This window comes from Hylaeus anthracinus, unplaced genomic scaffold (genome assembly GCF_026225885.1).
Source record: "Hylaeus anthracinus isolate JK02 unplaced genomic scaffold, UHH_iyHylAnth1.0_haploid 2, whole genome shotgun sequence".
Taxonomy (NCBI): domain Eukaryota; kingdom Metazoa; phylum Arthropoda; class Insecta; order Hymenoptera; family Colletidae; genus Hylaeus; species Hylaeus anthracinus.
In genome coordinates, this window is record NW_026534838.1 from 3,783,241 (window position 1) to 3,797,269 (window position 14,029).

The 14,029-nt window shown below is 33.5% G+C and overlaps 2 protein-coding genes across 7 annotated transcripts; one reads left to right on the plus strand and one right to left on the minus strand.

Annotated features, from left to right (window-relative positions):
* Positions 1 to 1,197: 1,197 nt before the first annotated feature.
* On the minus strand, positions 1,198 to 6,148 carry LOC128893017 (dual serine/threonine and tyrosine protein kinase-like). 2 transcript variants are annotated; one of them, XM_054153719.1, is made up of 5 exons: positions 5,689 to 6,148; positions 5,361 to 5,532; positions 2,857 to 5,286; positions 2,632 to 2,775; positions 1,198 to 1,667 (listed from the first exon to the last, which is right to left on the minus strand). In XM_054153719.1, the coding sequence occupies exons 2-5, from the start codon at positions 5,482 to 5,484 to the stop codon at positions 1,636 to 1,638; spliced, it is 2,730 nt and encodes a 909-aa protein (XP_054009694.1). In that variant the 5' UTR covers positions 5,485 to 5,532; positions 5,689 to 6,148; the 3' UTR covers positions 1,198 to 1,635. The 2 variants fall into 2 exon arrangements, with proteins under 2 accessions (XP_054009694.1, XP_054009693.1); XM_054153718.1 differs by lacking the exon at positions 1,198 to 1,667 and having other exon boundaries at positions 1,690 to 2,775; positions 5,689 to 6,141.
* Positions 6,149 to 8,109: 1,961 nt separating this feature from the next.
* LOC128893022 (merlin) lies at positions 8,110 to 13,987 on the plus strand. 5 transcript variants are annotated; one of them, XM_054153736.1, is made up of 10 exons: positions 8,110 to 8,517; positions 8,661 to 8,770; positions 8,832 to 8,961; positions 9,033 to 9,238; positions 9,311 to 9,538; positions 9,642 to 9,851; positions 9,954 to 10,060; positions 10,444 to 10,573; positions 10,653 to 10,988; positions 11,064 to 13,987. In XM_054153736.1, exons 1-10 carry the CDS (start codon positions 8,487 to 8,489, stop codon positions 11,439 to 11,441), a joined length of 1,866 nt encoding a protein of 621 aa, XP_054009711.1. In that variant the 5' UTR covers positions 8,110 to 8,486; the 3' UTR covers positions 11,442 to 13,987. The 5 variants fall into 5 exon arrangements, with proteins under 5 accessions (XP_054009711.1, XP_054009709.1, XP_054009708.1 ...); XM_054153734.1 differs by having other exon boundaries at positions 8,110 to 8,518; positions 8,664 to 8,770; positions 9,642 to 10,060; XM_054153733.1 differs by having other exon boundaries at positions 8,110 to 8,518; positions 8,701 to 8,770; positions 9,642 to 10,060.
* The last annotated feature ends 42 nt before the right edge of the window (positions 13,988 to 14,029 follow it).

Here is a 14,029-nt window from a genome sequence, read left to right on the forward strand (position 1 = left end):
ACATAAATTACATAATAACAATAAACAAACGAAAGCGAATTTCAAGTATCTTCAAACATTGCATTTTTTAATTTATTTCTATTAGTATTAGTACTAGTTACATTAAAATGCTTTTAAAAATAAGTCGTGCACAGTATTTTTTATTTTGGCCGCAAAAAATTATTTTCGTCCCGTGGCAGGCGCCTTCTTCGCCACGCCCTTGTTACGGCACTGACATGTAGAACAGAATACAGAAATACAAGAAAGCGCCATCTCGTTTTTATTGGGCAGCCGTGTATCTTTGGGTATTACCATTTCTATGCAGAAATATCTGCTGCATACCGACCTGCCAAATCGGAGTACATATGTACATATTAAAAAGTAACAAATAATCCTATAAAATGGTTAAAACTGTTAGCAAAATACTTGATGTTTCATGGAGATTTGGTGGTAAGAATATATAACCTTCAACAATAATGTAGGCTACAAATAAATAGAATAGGTTACAAATAAATATTTTGGACTTTGCGATTAAATTATATACCAAATGGAATCCAAAATTTGTATAATTTTTAGTAACAAACTACACAATAATTGCACTTAGACGAATTTAGGACAAAATTGAAGACTACAGAATTCCGTAGGAGACAAATACATACTTCTCATTGGTATTCAATGTTAGCATCCTCTGTTCCTAAGATAAAGATAATTTGCAATGAACTTTCACGCTTTGTACATTTTATTTTTGAAAATGTTTTCACATAGATACTCAAATAGCAATTGTGTGAGTCTACCCCATGAAATTTGTATAAAAATCATGTTTACGAACATTATTTATACATTTTCTTTAAAATATCTTTTTTTAGGTTATGGATAGCTCAGAAGTATGTATAAAAACAATTCTGCTTCAGTTAAATATATATTGTTATAGTAATTAGTTAATTAAAAATTAGACAAAATAGTATTATTATATAGGTTCTGTTTCATCAAACAATGAAAAACATTGAGTACTAAGAAAATATACCATTGTTACAGTAACAGCAGCAAGCAACGAATCTGATACTGTGGGAAAATCATTTCTACAACTTAAATTAGAGTTAGAGGAAGGTGCTAAAACTAAAAGTGTGTTTACAGAAATGACAATAAGTCAATTTTATAGATTCTTACATGACCTAGAGAAAGCAAAATCCAATCTTGACTTATTACTTTAAGTGTGTATCATTTATTGTATGTTTATTCTCAGGTCAATTAAATTTTTCTATGAGTATATTTCTTTATTACACAATTATATTAAATAGAGCAATACAATGTTACTATGACTAGTTCATAAGAAATTAGGATCTTTAGAATGCAAACTTAAAGTATTGACGTAAGTGTAATGATACATTATACATACTTATGGTTCTAAGAGTAAATAAAAATACTATTGTACAAGTTACAATCTTGATTCATAAAAACATTATTTCATACCTTCAGAGATTACTGTCTCCCCTTTCATTTACAAATATACAATGACTCAGGTTCTCAACACCTATTGGTTATTAAAAATCTATTTATATTGAACACCAAACTGCATAATAAAATCACAATACTTTGTATCAAATGACAAAACGGTTTTAAAAATTATTAACATCATTTTGAATTCCACTTGGAGATTCATGTGTATTCTGTTTCAGAGAATTTGCCATCTGAAAACAATATAAATTTAGTATATATAACACATAGTATTTGTCGTTAACACTAGAACTATAAAATCATTACTAATTTTATAAATATATTTGATAAGTATGCATCAACAATAGTTCTAGTGTTAAGTCACTATGAAGATTGAAATGCTTAAAATATTAAATGGATGTTTAGAAAGAAAATTACGATACCGTTTAAATGACATGTAGAAAACTGGAAAACTTTATTTATTCTTCAATAGTTAATATACAATTCTTAATTTTGTTATCTTTTTCCTATTCACAATAACGTATCTATCACAATGAGATATCAGCTGACATATGTAACAAGTGCAACGTCAAGTATATTTTGTCTTGTCTTTTAAAAATTTTGAGTATATCCCACTAACTACATATGTAAAATAATATCAAACATTGCAATTACTTATATTCCTAGTATAAACAAACATTTATGTCATGACTGTAATCAATTAAATATGCATTACATTAATATGAATCAATACATTCTGTTATCATAATTTTTAGTAAATATGTGTAAAATGAAAAAAGTGTGTACAAAAATTACACTAATAAGAAGCTCGTCAAATTAATACTGCATTTGAAATACTATTGAAAATAATGTCAAATATGTGCAGCAGAAAATGATGAATTAATTCAAGTATCTTTTAAACACAATTAAATATAATCAGATCTTTTTCCAAGTATAAATTAAGAACAGAAAATGTTAAATATTTTTAGTATTCCCGCATTTGAACGTATAGATTGGGGCGTACACTCGCTTGAAATAGATTAGTAATGTGAAAAACAGGATGTTTTACAGTTCTTATTGTCCTACGCTTTGCAGGATGTGGACTCATTACACCACCTCTTTGATTATAAGGTTCTGCTAATGCTAATGCAGGATTTTTCAATTCTGATGACGAACTTTCTTGTAGCTTCAATGTAGGGAGCTGTTGTAAGGACTTGCCTCTTTCTGCTTTTTGCTGAATCGATTCTAAGACTGGTATAATTGCCCCGAGTAAGGGTCGTTTGGACGGTTCTCCGGACCAGCATTGTTCCATTAATCTCCAACATTCGTCGTCAAAGGTAGATAATCGTTCAGGTCGTATTCCTTGTTATGACAAAAGAACAATTATTTAAAAACATATGAAACAAAATAAATCTTTAAAGATTCGAATGACATTAAAATTACCTTTTTTTACGCTAGTCCACAATTGTTCTTTATTATGAAATTGCTCAAAAGCGTACGGCAATCTTACATGCCCTGCACATATGTACCAGAACAGTATCCCAAATGCGTATACATCGACGCTACTATCGTAATGACCAGAGAGAAGTTCTGGTGCCATATGAACAGGTGTTCCAACGATACTTCCCGACATCATAGCTTCTGTGATACAAAACCCAAGATCGGTTAATTTAGCCCTGTTTTCTGTATCAAGAAGTACGTTTTTCAACTTAATGTCTCGATGAACAAGTCCTTGTGAATGAAGATATCGTATTCCTTCTAAGACATCTATTGCTATTTGTATACGCTCTAGCCAAGATAAACCAGCACGTATTCCGCAATATAAGTCTCGGCTTAAACGATCCGATATCAAAAGAACTGCAGATCCAAGGCCAAATCCTCCACCATAAGATAAGTCTATAACTGATCCTCGAAGTTTTACTATCCTTTTGTGATCTGGAATAGATCTAGTGTAATAAAATTCCATAGCGAGATCATTCCAATGCTTTTCATCTGGTGGAACGACTGATTTAACCGCACAGGGACCTGGAGCACCGCCCCAACCATCGCAAGCAAATACTACACCGTACTGACCACGGCCAATTTCTTTACCACAGTGAGGAATTCCATAACGAACAACGTCTGTCATCGATGTTGATTCTAGCGCTAATTTAGCTAATCTAGGAGCATGATACATTCTGATTGCTATTCTCTGCTCTTCGGTTCTCTCTAATTTTCCAGAATAATAATTTTCCAAAGATCTCAGGGCTGCTTGGAACGAATCGTGCGAGGCTTTAAGTTTATCTCTGAATTGTGTAGATATTGTTCTAGCTAGCTTTGCCGCTGATAATGAATTCAATATGTCGATAGTAACTTTTTTTCGCCAAGCTGCATCTAAAATTGGCGCTGGTGACCACGGCAAAGGTAGAGACTTAAACAGTTGTTTCAATCTTTCTAAGAAAGAATGTATCAAAGACGGCGAAGAATTATTTAACTCGATATTATATGCGGCCGAAAGTATTTGCTTTAAAGCATCGCTAGCCAGCGAAGAAGAATCGCGTTCGCAGCTTTTTTCGAGACTTAATAAACATCGCTGTAACGTGCCGACAAATGTCTCACGCAAACAGTTGACAGAATTTACAAGCTGCTTAGCAACTTTTTCACCTAAACGTCCAAGCACCACTCGTTGAAGTTCGGAAGTTGCGGCTCTGATAGTTGCAGACCACTCTACCCTTTCTGTATCGTTAAAGGGAATGCTTTGACATGGATATACATCATTCTCTAATAATACATCGTTTTTCATCTCTTGTATGATAGCTTGTATTAATTCAGTTAATTCCTGTTGATTTTCATTGACGACTTTCATCAAACTGGCAAATAATTCATTTTCTTTCAGTTGAGCATATTGTATTCTTCTTGGAGTTATTTGAATTTTACGTGCCATATCGAACGCGCTTAAAATAAATTTTCGTAGACTAGTTGTATGTACTTCATTTAAATAAGTGCTAGCATTAATAAGATAGGTTTGCAAACATCCATGAATAAAATATAAAATCCGATCTGTCTTTTTGCATGAATCCACCAAGTCGCTAGAACTAACGTATTGTCCGCCGACTAACCAAGACAGTTGATCAACTTCAACAGATTCTTCCATACCAAGAAAACCTAAGTGCGTCAGCTGGTCCAGCCATGTTATACCCAGTGAATTCATTTTGTCAAAGTCAATACTGTCGTCATCATTTTTATCTGATGGAGAATCATTAGGGTTTAATTGATTTTGTAGTCTATGTTGTTCGGATTCAGTCAATTCTGCATCAATAGTAGTCAATGTGATATTTCCTAACGATGATATAAAGAGTACAGGATTAAAAGGGTATGTTTCTTTCAAATCCCTCAATTCTTCTATGTTTTGTTCTGTTAAAGGATTTTCACCAAGAGCATATAGAAATATTGGTAAAATAGGTAATAGTCCCTTGGCAAGTATTTTCACTGCTCCATTATTTGGTGCAATAAATATTTGAACACCATCTTTTAGTATAGGTTGATCAAGCTTAACCTCAAGTACTGTTGGACAATTAATATCTTCACCACCTGATCTTGTTAAATCTTCAACAGGAAGAGTACTCCATGGTTTTTCATTAGCTTGTAAGTCTCCAACTACTTCGTATTCTAAGCCTAAAGTAAGACTGATGTGATTTGTTTGCCCATAAGTAAGCTTAATCCACCGCCAAGGTCCATTAGATACTGGTAACACATCATTAGAAATCAAGCTATTGACCAATGTTGCTTTTGATTTACTATCTTGTCCAAAAATAACAATGGCAGGAGAATTTGCTAAAATATGGGTGATTCTATCTAATGTCAGAGGAGGCAACAGTTGCTCAACAACATTCTCTGTAATAAAATAAATATTTTTAGCTCTAGATTATTTCTTAAAGTACTTAGATCAGAAAATTGTAGATATTTACCTCCAGGAAAAATATTTTCGACATTGATAGCTTGTAGTGCTCTTTGGGTTTCATCCAAAATATGTTGCAATTGGTTTCGATTACGATGGTACCTTCGAAACTCTTGTGGTAATTTACTTGCCATTTTGTCAGTTTTGTTTTAAAAACTTAATTGCTATAAAATGTTCATAACCTAATAAAAATATTTCACTTTTAAACATGTATTGAAAGTGAATCTGCCGAACTAAGAAATAAAGCTATTGAAACAACTATATCATTAATAAATTTATGAATACTCCAAAAAAGAGTAAACATTAAAATACTGCTATGTAGCAACTCTGTTACTAACCAATAAATAATTTAAAATATAAATAGTTTAAGTGAAGGTGTTGTTTAACGATTAATCTCTTCCTTAATTGAAGACATAACGATGTCTTTTAATCACCCAATTAATAAATCTTGTTGATTTTCCATTAAGAACAATGTAAATGTACACAGCAAATACGCATATCAACAATCGTTCACCATACGATTCTCCTCATCAACGTACTCGTACAAAGTCAAATATGAATTCAGACTGTTGACAGTTAAACGGGCACTGCTACAAGTAACTATTTATTTAAAAACGACAAATTCCACGCAAATTGTACGCGTACGCTTGACACATGGTGGAAACTAAGCGCGGTTATTTTAACTAGCACAGAAGGTGTTTATTGCAACAGCATTTGCACACTGCTGCGGACTGTGGTTTAAAAAAAGAAAACTTAATTGCCTGATAAACCGTAACGCACCATTTAGTTAAGACGATACACTACTTCAGAACTTTGCATGTGTATCTTTGCTCTATGCGATTAAGGGAATGCATACGAAGAATACAGAATAAACAAGATTCCCCCTACTTGGGAAGATAAAATTGTAAGATACATGTGCATACAAAGCGAACAATTAATGGTTGTAACGAATTACATTATGTGACAATTTATATCGCAGTTCACTTAAAAGTAATTTATTACGAATGTAGTACAAAAAATAATAATCTATTCTTCGAGCAAACAAATAACTACAGTTGTTGCGTCATCTGTACTTCAAATTTTCCCACACATAATTACGAAAATATTAAACATTGTGTATAGGATGTATTTCAGTGTAATAATAAATATTAGAATATTTATTAATCTATCAATTAATAGATCGTACGTTGAGCATCATTCATCAATTATTTCAAAAGCAAATGCTATTGAACGTTGCCATGGATATGGATGAAGAAATACAAAGTACAAATCTTGGAAGATACAAGTCCTACATTTGCAATAGTTTATTTTACATCGATAATTGTATCATCGTTGATAGACTTTTCTAGAATACGTTATGGAAACTGCCTTAAATGTTTATCACCCTCTGCTTCCATTACTACAAATTTATAGATAAATGCTGCAGACATTTGACGCCGTATTACGTGGGATTAGCTACGAAAACAAGATATGGTGCGTAAAAGAAACACCTGTTACTTAAATTAAATTCATAAACATCACAGTTATAGTGATGACGAGGCGCTCCTAATCTCTAATAGTTATTATCGGTGATTTCACTATAAGAAAACTAGATAGAGTATAACGCAAATCTAGCATTCAATCAGGGTTCGGGAACAAACGATCAAGAACAATGACGAGAGCAGATCAACCAAAAATCAAATTTAAGGTTTTATACTATAATAAACTTGTCTTCTTTTTTAAACTTTCGAACTATCACAGCTTCCCGGTATTTTCGCATAAATGAATAGCCATCTAGCGGCAAATAAATCGAATTATTTTTCGGAGCACGATCATAGCGCCACTGTTGGGAAAACGTCCAAGTTTGTCCTCGAATAATTTCTTTTCTTCCTGGTAGATGGCGCCATATTACCAATTATTATGGGGAAGGTTTACCCATATTATATTTTAATGTAGACTAAATAAAAATTTTCATTGAATAACAATTTCTGGTATTTATTTTAAACGATCTCTCTTGCTTAATGGATTGACAGAAAGTGTGTTTAAATATTTGAAAGGCAAACAAAATTAAATTATGTTTCACAAAAGACAATCAAATAAATAACATCGAGTATCATCGAGTTAACACTGAACATGGATTTATTTAAACAAGAAGAACAAGATAAGATTAACAATTTGAATTCAAGGAGCTGGTTGGAAACACGTTTGAACTGAATGACGGTTGTTAAGGGAATGTTAAAAATAATTGCAACTAACGGAAAAATGAATTACGCGATAAAAGAAAACGTAATTAAAATCCGCTACATTCAAACGCAATAGCCAATTACAAACAATTATCTATGTGAAGTATGAAACATGTGTGAAGAACAATACATGTAAAAATCGATAAATTGTGTAACCCCACAATTATTGTGGCCGACACCTGATAATTCTGAAACTTCTTTGTTGACTCAGAAGAGGATCTCTTCTACTGTCTTATGTTTCGTTTATCTTTTTGAATTTCTTATTGATTTTGTTTAATTAATAAATTGCTTTCTGGGTGTTAAAACGTGTAATCATTAAAACTTCAATATTGAACCACTTATTTACTGAGCATTCATTTATTACAGTCTCAAGAGGTATATTATTTTGCCTTACCTGGTGAGCTACTAGATTATATTTTTTCCCAGAGTTAACATTCTCGGATATAGAGTGCGCTATAGAACAATTCGTTTTTTAGATAATCGGTAAAGAAGGGAAATGAGACAAATATTAACCTGTCTACCACCTATCTTCGAGTAACTAAGGAGCTTGGGTCCCTTAGTGCCGCCTCTGTCATGTTACTTTGTATCAGTGTTATATATTTCAAATTAATGAAAAAGGAAACGTTAGAATGTCTACATTGACAGTATAGTCAGCGTTGAAAGCAATGTTACGCGAATCGACCGAAATTTATTAAGTAAACTGAACGAAAACCGTTTCGAAACACAGAAGGCCGTTCCTTTCTGCGGGACAGTTCCATTTGGTTCCATTTTTCCTCCCTTTTTCGTTTTTGCTTTAGAAATAAAGTTTCGAAAAAGACCAGCACGATGTGATGATTCAATGAGGAAAATTTCAACCGAAATTGTTATGGTCTTAAACGAAAATCGAGCCAACAGAATTCTAATTACACGTTTCAATGTATTTGGTCAATATGCTGCGAATGCGTAGGTAAGGTTATCTATCATCCGACTCGTTCTTTCGAGAGCGAAATATAAACATTTCTATTTCAAGTCTGACGAAAGACTTAGGAGCTTTAATTTTTTTTCTTCTATTTTTTTGCGATATTGATTATCTTGTCTTTCGTGATGTTGAGTGAACATAATGAGGAGTAAAATGCCACCGTTTCGAAGGAAAAAGTCTGGAAAATCTTTTCCCGTTAAAGTCTGTACCTTGGATGCTGAACTAGAATTCAGTTTGGAGGTTAGTTTCGTTTACCTTTCCCAAATTACTACATCTACATAAAGATCTAATTTATCAACAGTGGAGATCAACGGGACGAGATTTGTTCGATTTGGTCTGCCGTACAATAGGATTGAGGGAAACATGGTATTTTGGACTTCAGTATGAGGACACTAAAGGATTCATATCCTGGTTGAAGTTGGACAAGAAAGGTATGTCATTGAATTTAAAAGTTTACAACATTATTTCTCGAATGCTTCTCTGTAAGTTGATTGTTTTTTAGTGCAAGATCAGTGTATTTCCCAACAACCAACAACACCTTTTATGTTCTTGGCAAAATTTTATCCGGAAGATGTTGCAGAAGAATTAGTTCAAGAAGTAACGCAACATTTGTTCTTCCTTCAAGTTAAACAAGCTATCCTTTCTATGGACATCTACTGTCCACCAGAGGCATCCGTACTGTTAGCTTCTTATGCTGTTCAGGCAAAGGTACCCCATTCTGCAATGTTTTCTTTTGTTATCAACTCTTGAAATCTACATTTTACCTCGTATATGATCTAGTATGGGGACTATGACGAAGTCTCCTACCGCCCAGGAATGCTCGCTAGCGAAGCTTTATTGCCCCAGAGAGTCATAGATCAATATCAGATGACATCTGAAATGTGGGAGGATAGGATAAAAATTTGGTATGCAGATCACCGTGGAATGTCTAGAGATGAAGCAGAGATGGAGTACCTTAAAATTGCACAGGATCTTGATATGTATGGTGTTAACTATTTTCCTATTAGTGTAAGTGTTTCAAACTACAACCAATTATCTAGATATATACAAATAGATCTATGGATCTCTGAAATATTCATTTAATACTTTCATTTGTTACATTGGACTACAGAACAAGAAAGAGACTGACCTTTGGCTTGGAGTTACAGCCCTTGGATTGAATATCTATGAGAAGGAGAACAAGTTGGCACCGAAAACTACATTCACGTGGTCAGAGATACGGCATATTAGTTTTGATGACAAGAAATTCGTGATAAAACCTGTGGAGAAGACATCGCCGAACTTCGTATTCTTCTCGCAGAAAGTTCGCATGAATAAACTGGTAAAAAAACAGTCAGATGTTGGCAGCTGGGTGAAGGGTTTGATAGCTTTAGGGTTGGACGAACATAGCAATGACAAAGCTGCTCACATATTATTTGTTAAGATCCTGGACCTGTGTATTGGGAACCATGATCTGTTTATGAGGAGACGCAAGCCTGACTCTATGGAGGTGCAACAGATGAAAGCACAGGCCAAAGAAGAGAAATCAAGGTAAGACTTTGGACATACATACATTGCAAAACGTCAGCTGAATATTAGATATTTTTATAAATTAAATTTCAATAACAAATGTTTATAAAAATACAATTATCCTAATAAACAGTTCTGTTCAAACCTAACAACTACACTCCCTTTTCCTCCATTTTGTTTCAAATTTTGTAGGGCCTGAAATCTAAGAATAATTAAATAAATCTTTACTCAGGTTAGTACACTTATTTACAGTTCATATAAATTATGGGAGAGATATTTCCAAATGTTAAAAAGGTTGTTGAATTTCTTTAAAAAAATGTAATTTATATAAGTATTATTATACATTAATTGGTTAATTGATAACATTACATAACTTCTTCTATGTAACGATTCCGTTTCGTTAGGAGACAAATCGAAAGAAACAAGTTGGCAAGAGAGAAACAGCTCAGAGAGACAGCAGAAAGAGAAAAAGCAGCCATGGAGCAACGACTTCTACAATATCAAGAAGAGATTCGTTTAGCCAATGAAGCACTCGTAAGATAACAATCAATATCAAATATGAAAACATTGCTTTTATATACATTAAAAAAAAAAAAATTGAAATTTGTTACAGAGAAGGTCAGAAGAGACTGCAGACCTCTTGGCTGAAAAGAGTCGCGTGGCAGAGGAAGAAGCAATGTTGTTGAGTCAAAAAGCTTCCGAGGCAGAACAGGAGATTACACGTATAAGATTGAATAACATGAAAACGGAGGAGGAGAAGGTTCACCTTGAACGCAAGACCAGAGAAGCTGAATTGCTGACTGAGAGATTGGTGCAAGAATCAGAGAGAAGAGCTGCCGAGGCTGAAAAATTGAAAGACGAATTGCTACGTGCACGCATAGCGGAGAAGGAAGCGAAAGAAAAGTTGTTAGAGTTCCTCAGCAGAAATGCTTACACCACCACTATAACTGTAAATATCCTGATTCCAGACTCCGCTAAGCATGCTTTGTACATGATATTTCTCAAACTATTTTGTTTATTATAGCCTGTACCAAATCTGTTTCCATCAACCCAAGTACTTCCGTCGGATTTGCAAGCCGATCTTCAGACGTTGCAACTAGATACAGAACCATTACCAACCGATTTAACCTCGTACGACTTGATTGCCGATGGAGATGTTGATCAGTTATCACTAGAAATTGAAAAGGAAAGAGTAGACTATTGGGAGAAGAGCAAACACCTGCAAGAACAGCTAAGAGAGTTGCGCACAGAAATCGAAGTGATGAAGGTTGGCGAAAAACAGTGCGAATTGGATCAATTGCATGAGGAACAAGTGCGACTTGGTGAGAACAAGTACAGTACATTGAAAAAAGTGAAGTCCGGATCTACCAAGGCTAGAGTTGCATTCTTCGAGGAGTTATAGTTGAAATATTGATTACATTGAGTGGATGCAACGAGAAACGAAATACCATGCAATAGGGGTATGGAAAGTATGAAACCTATGAATCGTGTAGACACGTGCGTATGTGTACATTGTAGAATACTGGAAACGTACGATTCATCTAAGCGCAGTGATGTATATCTTTGCTTTATCGTATCGTAACACTCAAATTTGCATACTAAGTCTCGAACAGCAGCGTAACTATGGGACTGTACGCAAACTTTATCATCCCGTGGATTTGTCATTATTTCAGTGAAATTTTTCTTTTTACTCGTCGTGGTGTTCTAGTCTGAGTCATAGAAACACTATAGAATTTTTGAATTTTATAAAACCCTCCAACCCTTCGCGGTCTCGATTTTCTGATTTCTATATATTTTTGTTCAGTCTCGCTCAACGCAAGACTGCTAAGAATTGAACGTATACTTGGTTTTTGTCTGTTTCGCGTGTCCACGCCAGTTCGCTGAGCCACCAACTATGAATCTTAAATGATTCCTTGGAACGAGTATTAGACTTCCACGCAGAGTACGTACGCAGAAATCAAAATTACAACTAGTATCGCTAGATGTTAATGGTTATGTAGAAATAAGCAATAATCAAGTGTCGATATTCTCCTAAAGTTTTGCAGAAACTGGTGTGATGTATGTAGATAAAGTTTAAGTAATAGAGTAAAGCAATGCTTTGCAACATAAAGTTTCTAATCTACAGAGTTAAAAATGTTACGCTACTTTTGAAGTACACGTGCATATCAGAGAATTCTATTTTCCTAAATATAAATGTTGTCTGTTCAACATTGAAGATCGCATGTATTTCTTAATGCTTTTGTAAGTTTTTATACGATTGAATAATTCGTCAATTATACTAGTAATAACTATAACGCATGCTTAGACACTACCGATGTCACAAATGTCAATACTCTCAAATATAAAATCATTTAATCTATGGTTACGATCTACGGTTAGATCATGTATTTTCTGCATCGGAAAATTAAGAAAGTAACCTACGAAGAAAGTATATTAAAGCTGCAGTCTAGTCAAACAATTTTTGAAAATAAACTGGCTGCTAATCAGCGTCTCTGTCTGAAATGACACAAGAAGCAATAAACGGTAGAGTTTACAAATTTTAATTGCCTTACTTGAATCACTATAAAAATGAAAAAAGCGCAGCTACTATGAAGTAGCAATGTGATATTTAAAATTTCTAAATAATGCGAGGAATTATCAATTGCAAATGATGTTTGAATTTTATGCATGGACTGCGAACAAAAGAATTACGATGATACGTCGACTGTATTTGTAAAAGTCTGATAATGTTTAAATACTATACATACTCATTCATGGTTCTTTGAATCCACTGTTATGTAATTTTTAACGTAAAGAAGACAAAATGCACTACGTAATTGCTCGTATAAAAATTTATACACATCGTAGCCACGTAATTTGATGATAATTTGTAAATAAAAATTGGACCAATGTACGAGTATGTACTCTAATATTGTTTTTTAAGAAATCTGTGTATAAATGCGAAACAAAACGTTATCGATTTTAATGCCATGAAATGTATAACATGCTACGATATAGTTAGTTTGATTAGACTAGAGCGATAGAACTTTTGCGCATTATGGCTTCTGTGAAGATGTTCCTATCAACTCGATAGAGAACTCAGTGTTTGAGACTTTTATTATAGGGCTTTCCAAGTACGATTATACAACGAACAAAGTTTATCGACTCCTTAAATGTTCTTGTTAGTTATAGTGTGAACAAATTAGATATTAAATGTGGGTATTGTAATCCTGTTACCTTGGAATGTCATTGTCCTTTTCCTCCTTTAATTCATAAAAAGATGAATGCTATATTATTTTCTGCTCTGAGAAAAAAACAAACACATCAAAAGATTTTTTGCAAATGTATGCCATAACTTTCTAGTAGCATAATCGGAAGTATCCCTAGATTTTCTAAACAAAAAGTTCTTTAAAAAAAATTCATTTACAATATTTTACGTCATTTGTAACATGTAAAATTGGTTTGAAAAATTTCTATTTGGAAAGCTCTATTTAAAAAAATGTTTAGTCTTACTCGTACGTCTCAGAGAGTGGCTTAGTAAGTTTACATAAACATTGCTCGAACACTGACTAATCATATAGAAATATGAATCATTAGTGTTTAGATGTTCTTTTATTTTATGAATCATTGTTTCTCCTAGATTTTAGAGAATATTGATAATATTCAGTATTGAATATATTATGTTACATAAGATTTTTGACCAAAAATCTGGTGCGAGTGTTCATTAAACTGATAACTGGACTTCTGGCGCCGTTGTCTGTGATTCGCCTAAGCGAGTGTATCATTGGATGCTAATCGAAAAGTGCTTGCAGCCATAATCAGTATTTTCTGTAATATAGAGGAATGTACCTGTAAACGCTATTCACAACTGCTTGTTCAATTAGAGTACTCGATTAATTCATGCCATGTTTTCTTTCCTGGGATCGTATAGACAAAAACAATATATCAATATTTTTATGATATCAACAACAGAGTCTTCTTTACCCTTCAAAACATCGTGTCCCGCTCAAC

What these genes read in the sequence shown, in the direction of transcription:
- LOC128893022 (XM_054153732.1), top strand. Translation starts at nt 8,487, where the DNA reads ATGTATTTGGTCAATATGCTGCGAATGCGTA. An exon ending in CAATATGCTGCGAATGCGTA is followed by an intron (nt 8,518 to 8,660) that starts GGTAAGGTTATC and finishes TTTCGTGATGTT; the next exon opens with GAGTGAACATAATGAGGAGT. An exon ending in CTTATGCTGTTCAGGCAAAG is followed by an intron (nt 9,239 to 9,310) that starts GTACCCCATTCT and finishes TATATGATCTAG; the next exon opens with TATGGGGACTATGACGAAGT.
- LOC128893017 (XM_054153718.1), bottom strand. Translation starts at nt 5,484, where the DNA reads ATGGCAAGTAAATTACCACAAGAGTTTCGAAGGTACCATCGTAATCGA. An exon ending in CGAAAATATTTTTCCTGGAG is followed by an intron (nt 5,287 to 5,360) that starts GTAAATATCTAC and finishes ATTTTATTACAG; the next exon opens with AGAATGTTGTTGAGCAACTG. An exon ending in GTGGACTAGCGTAAAAAAAG is followed by an intron (nt 2,776 to 2,856) that starts GTAATTTTAATG and finishes TGTCATAACAAG; the next exon opens with GAATACGACCTGAACGATTA.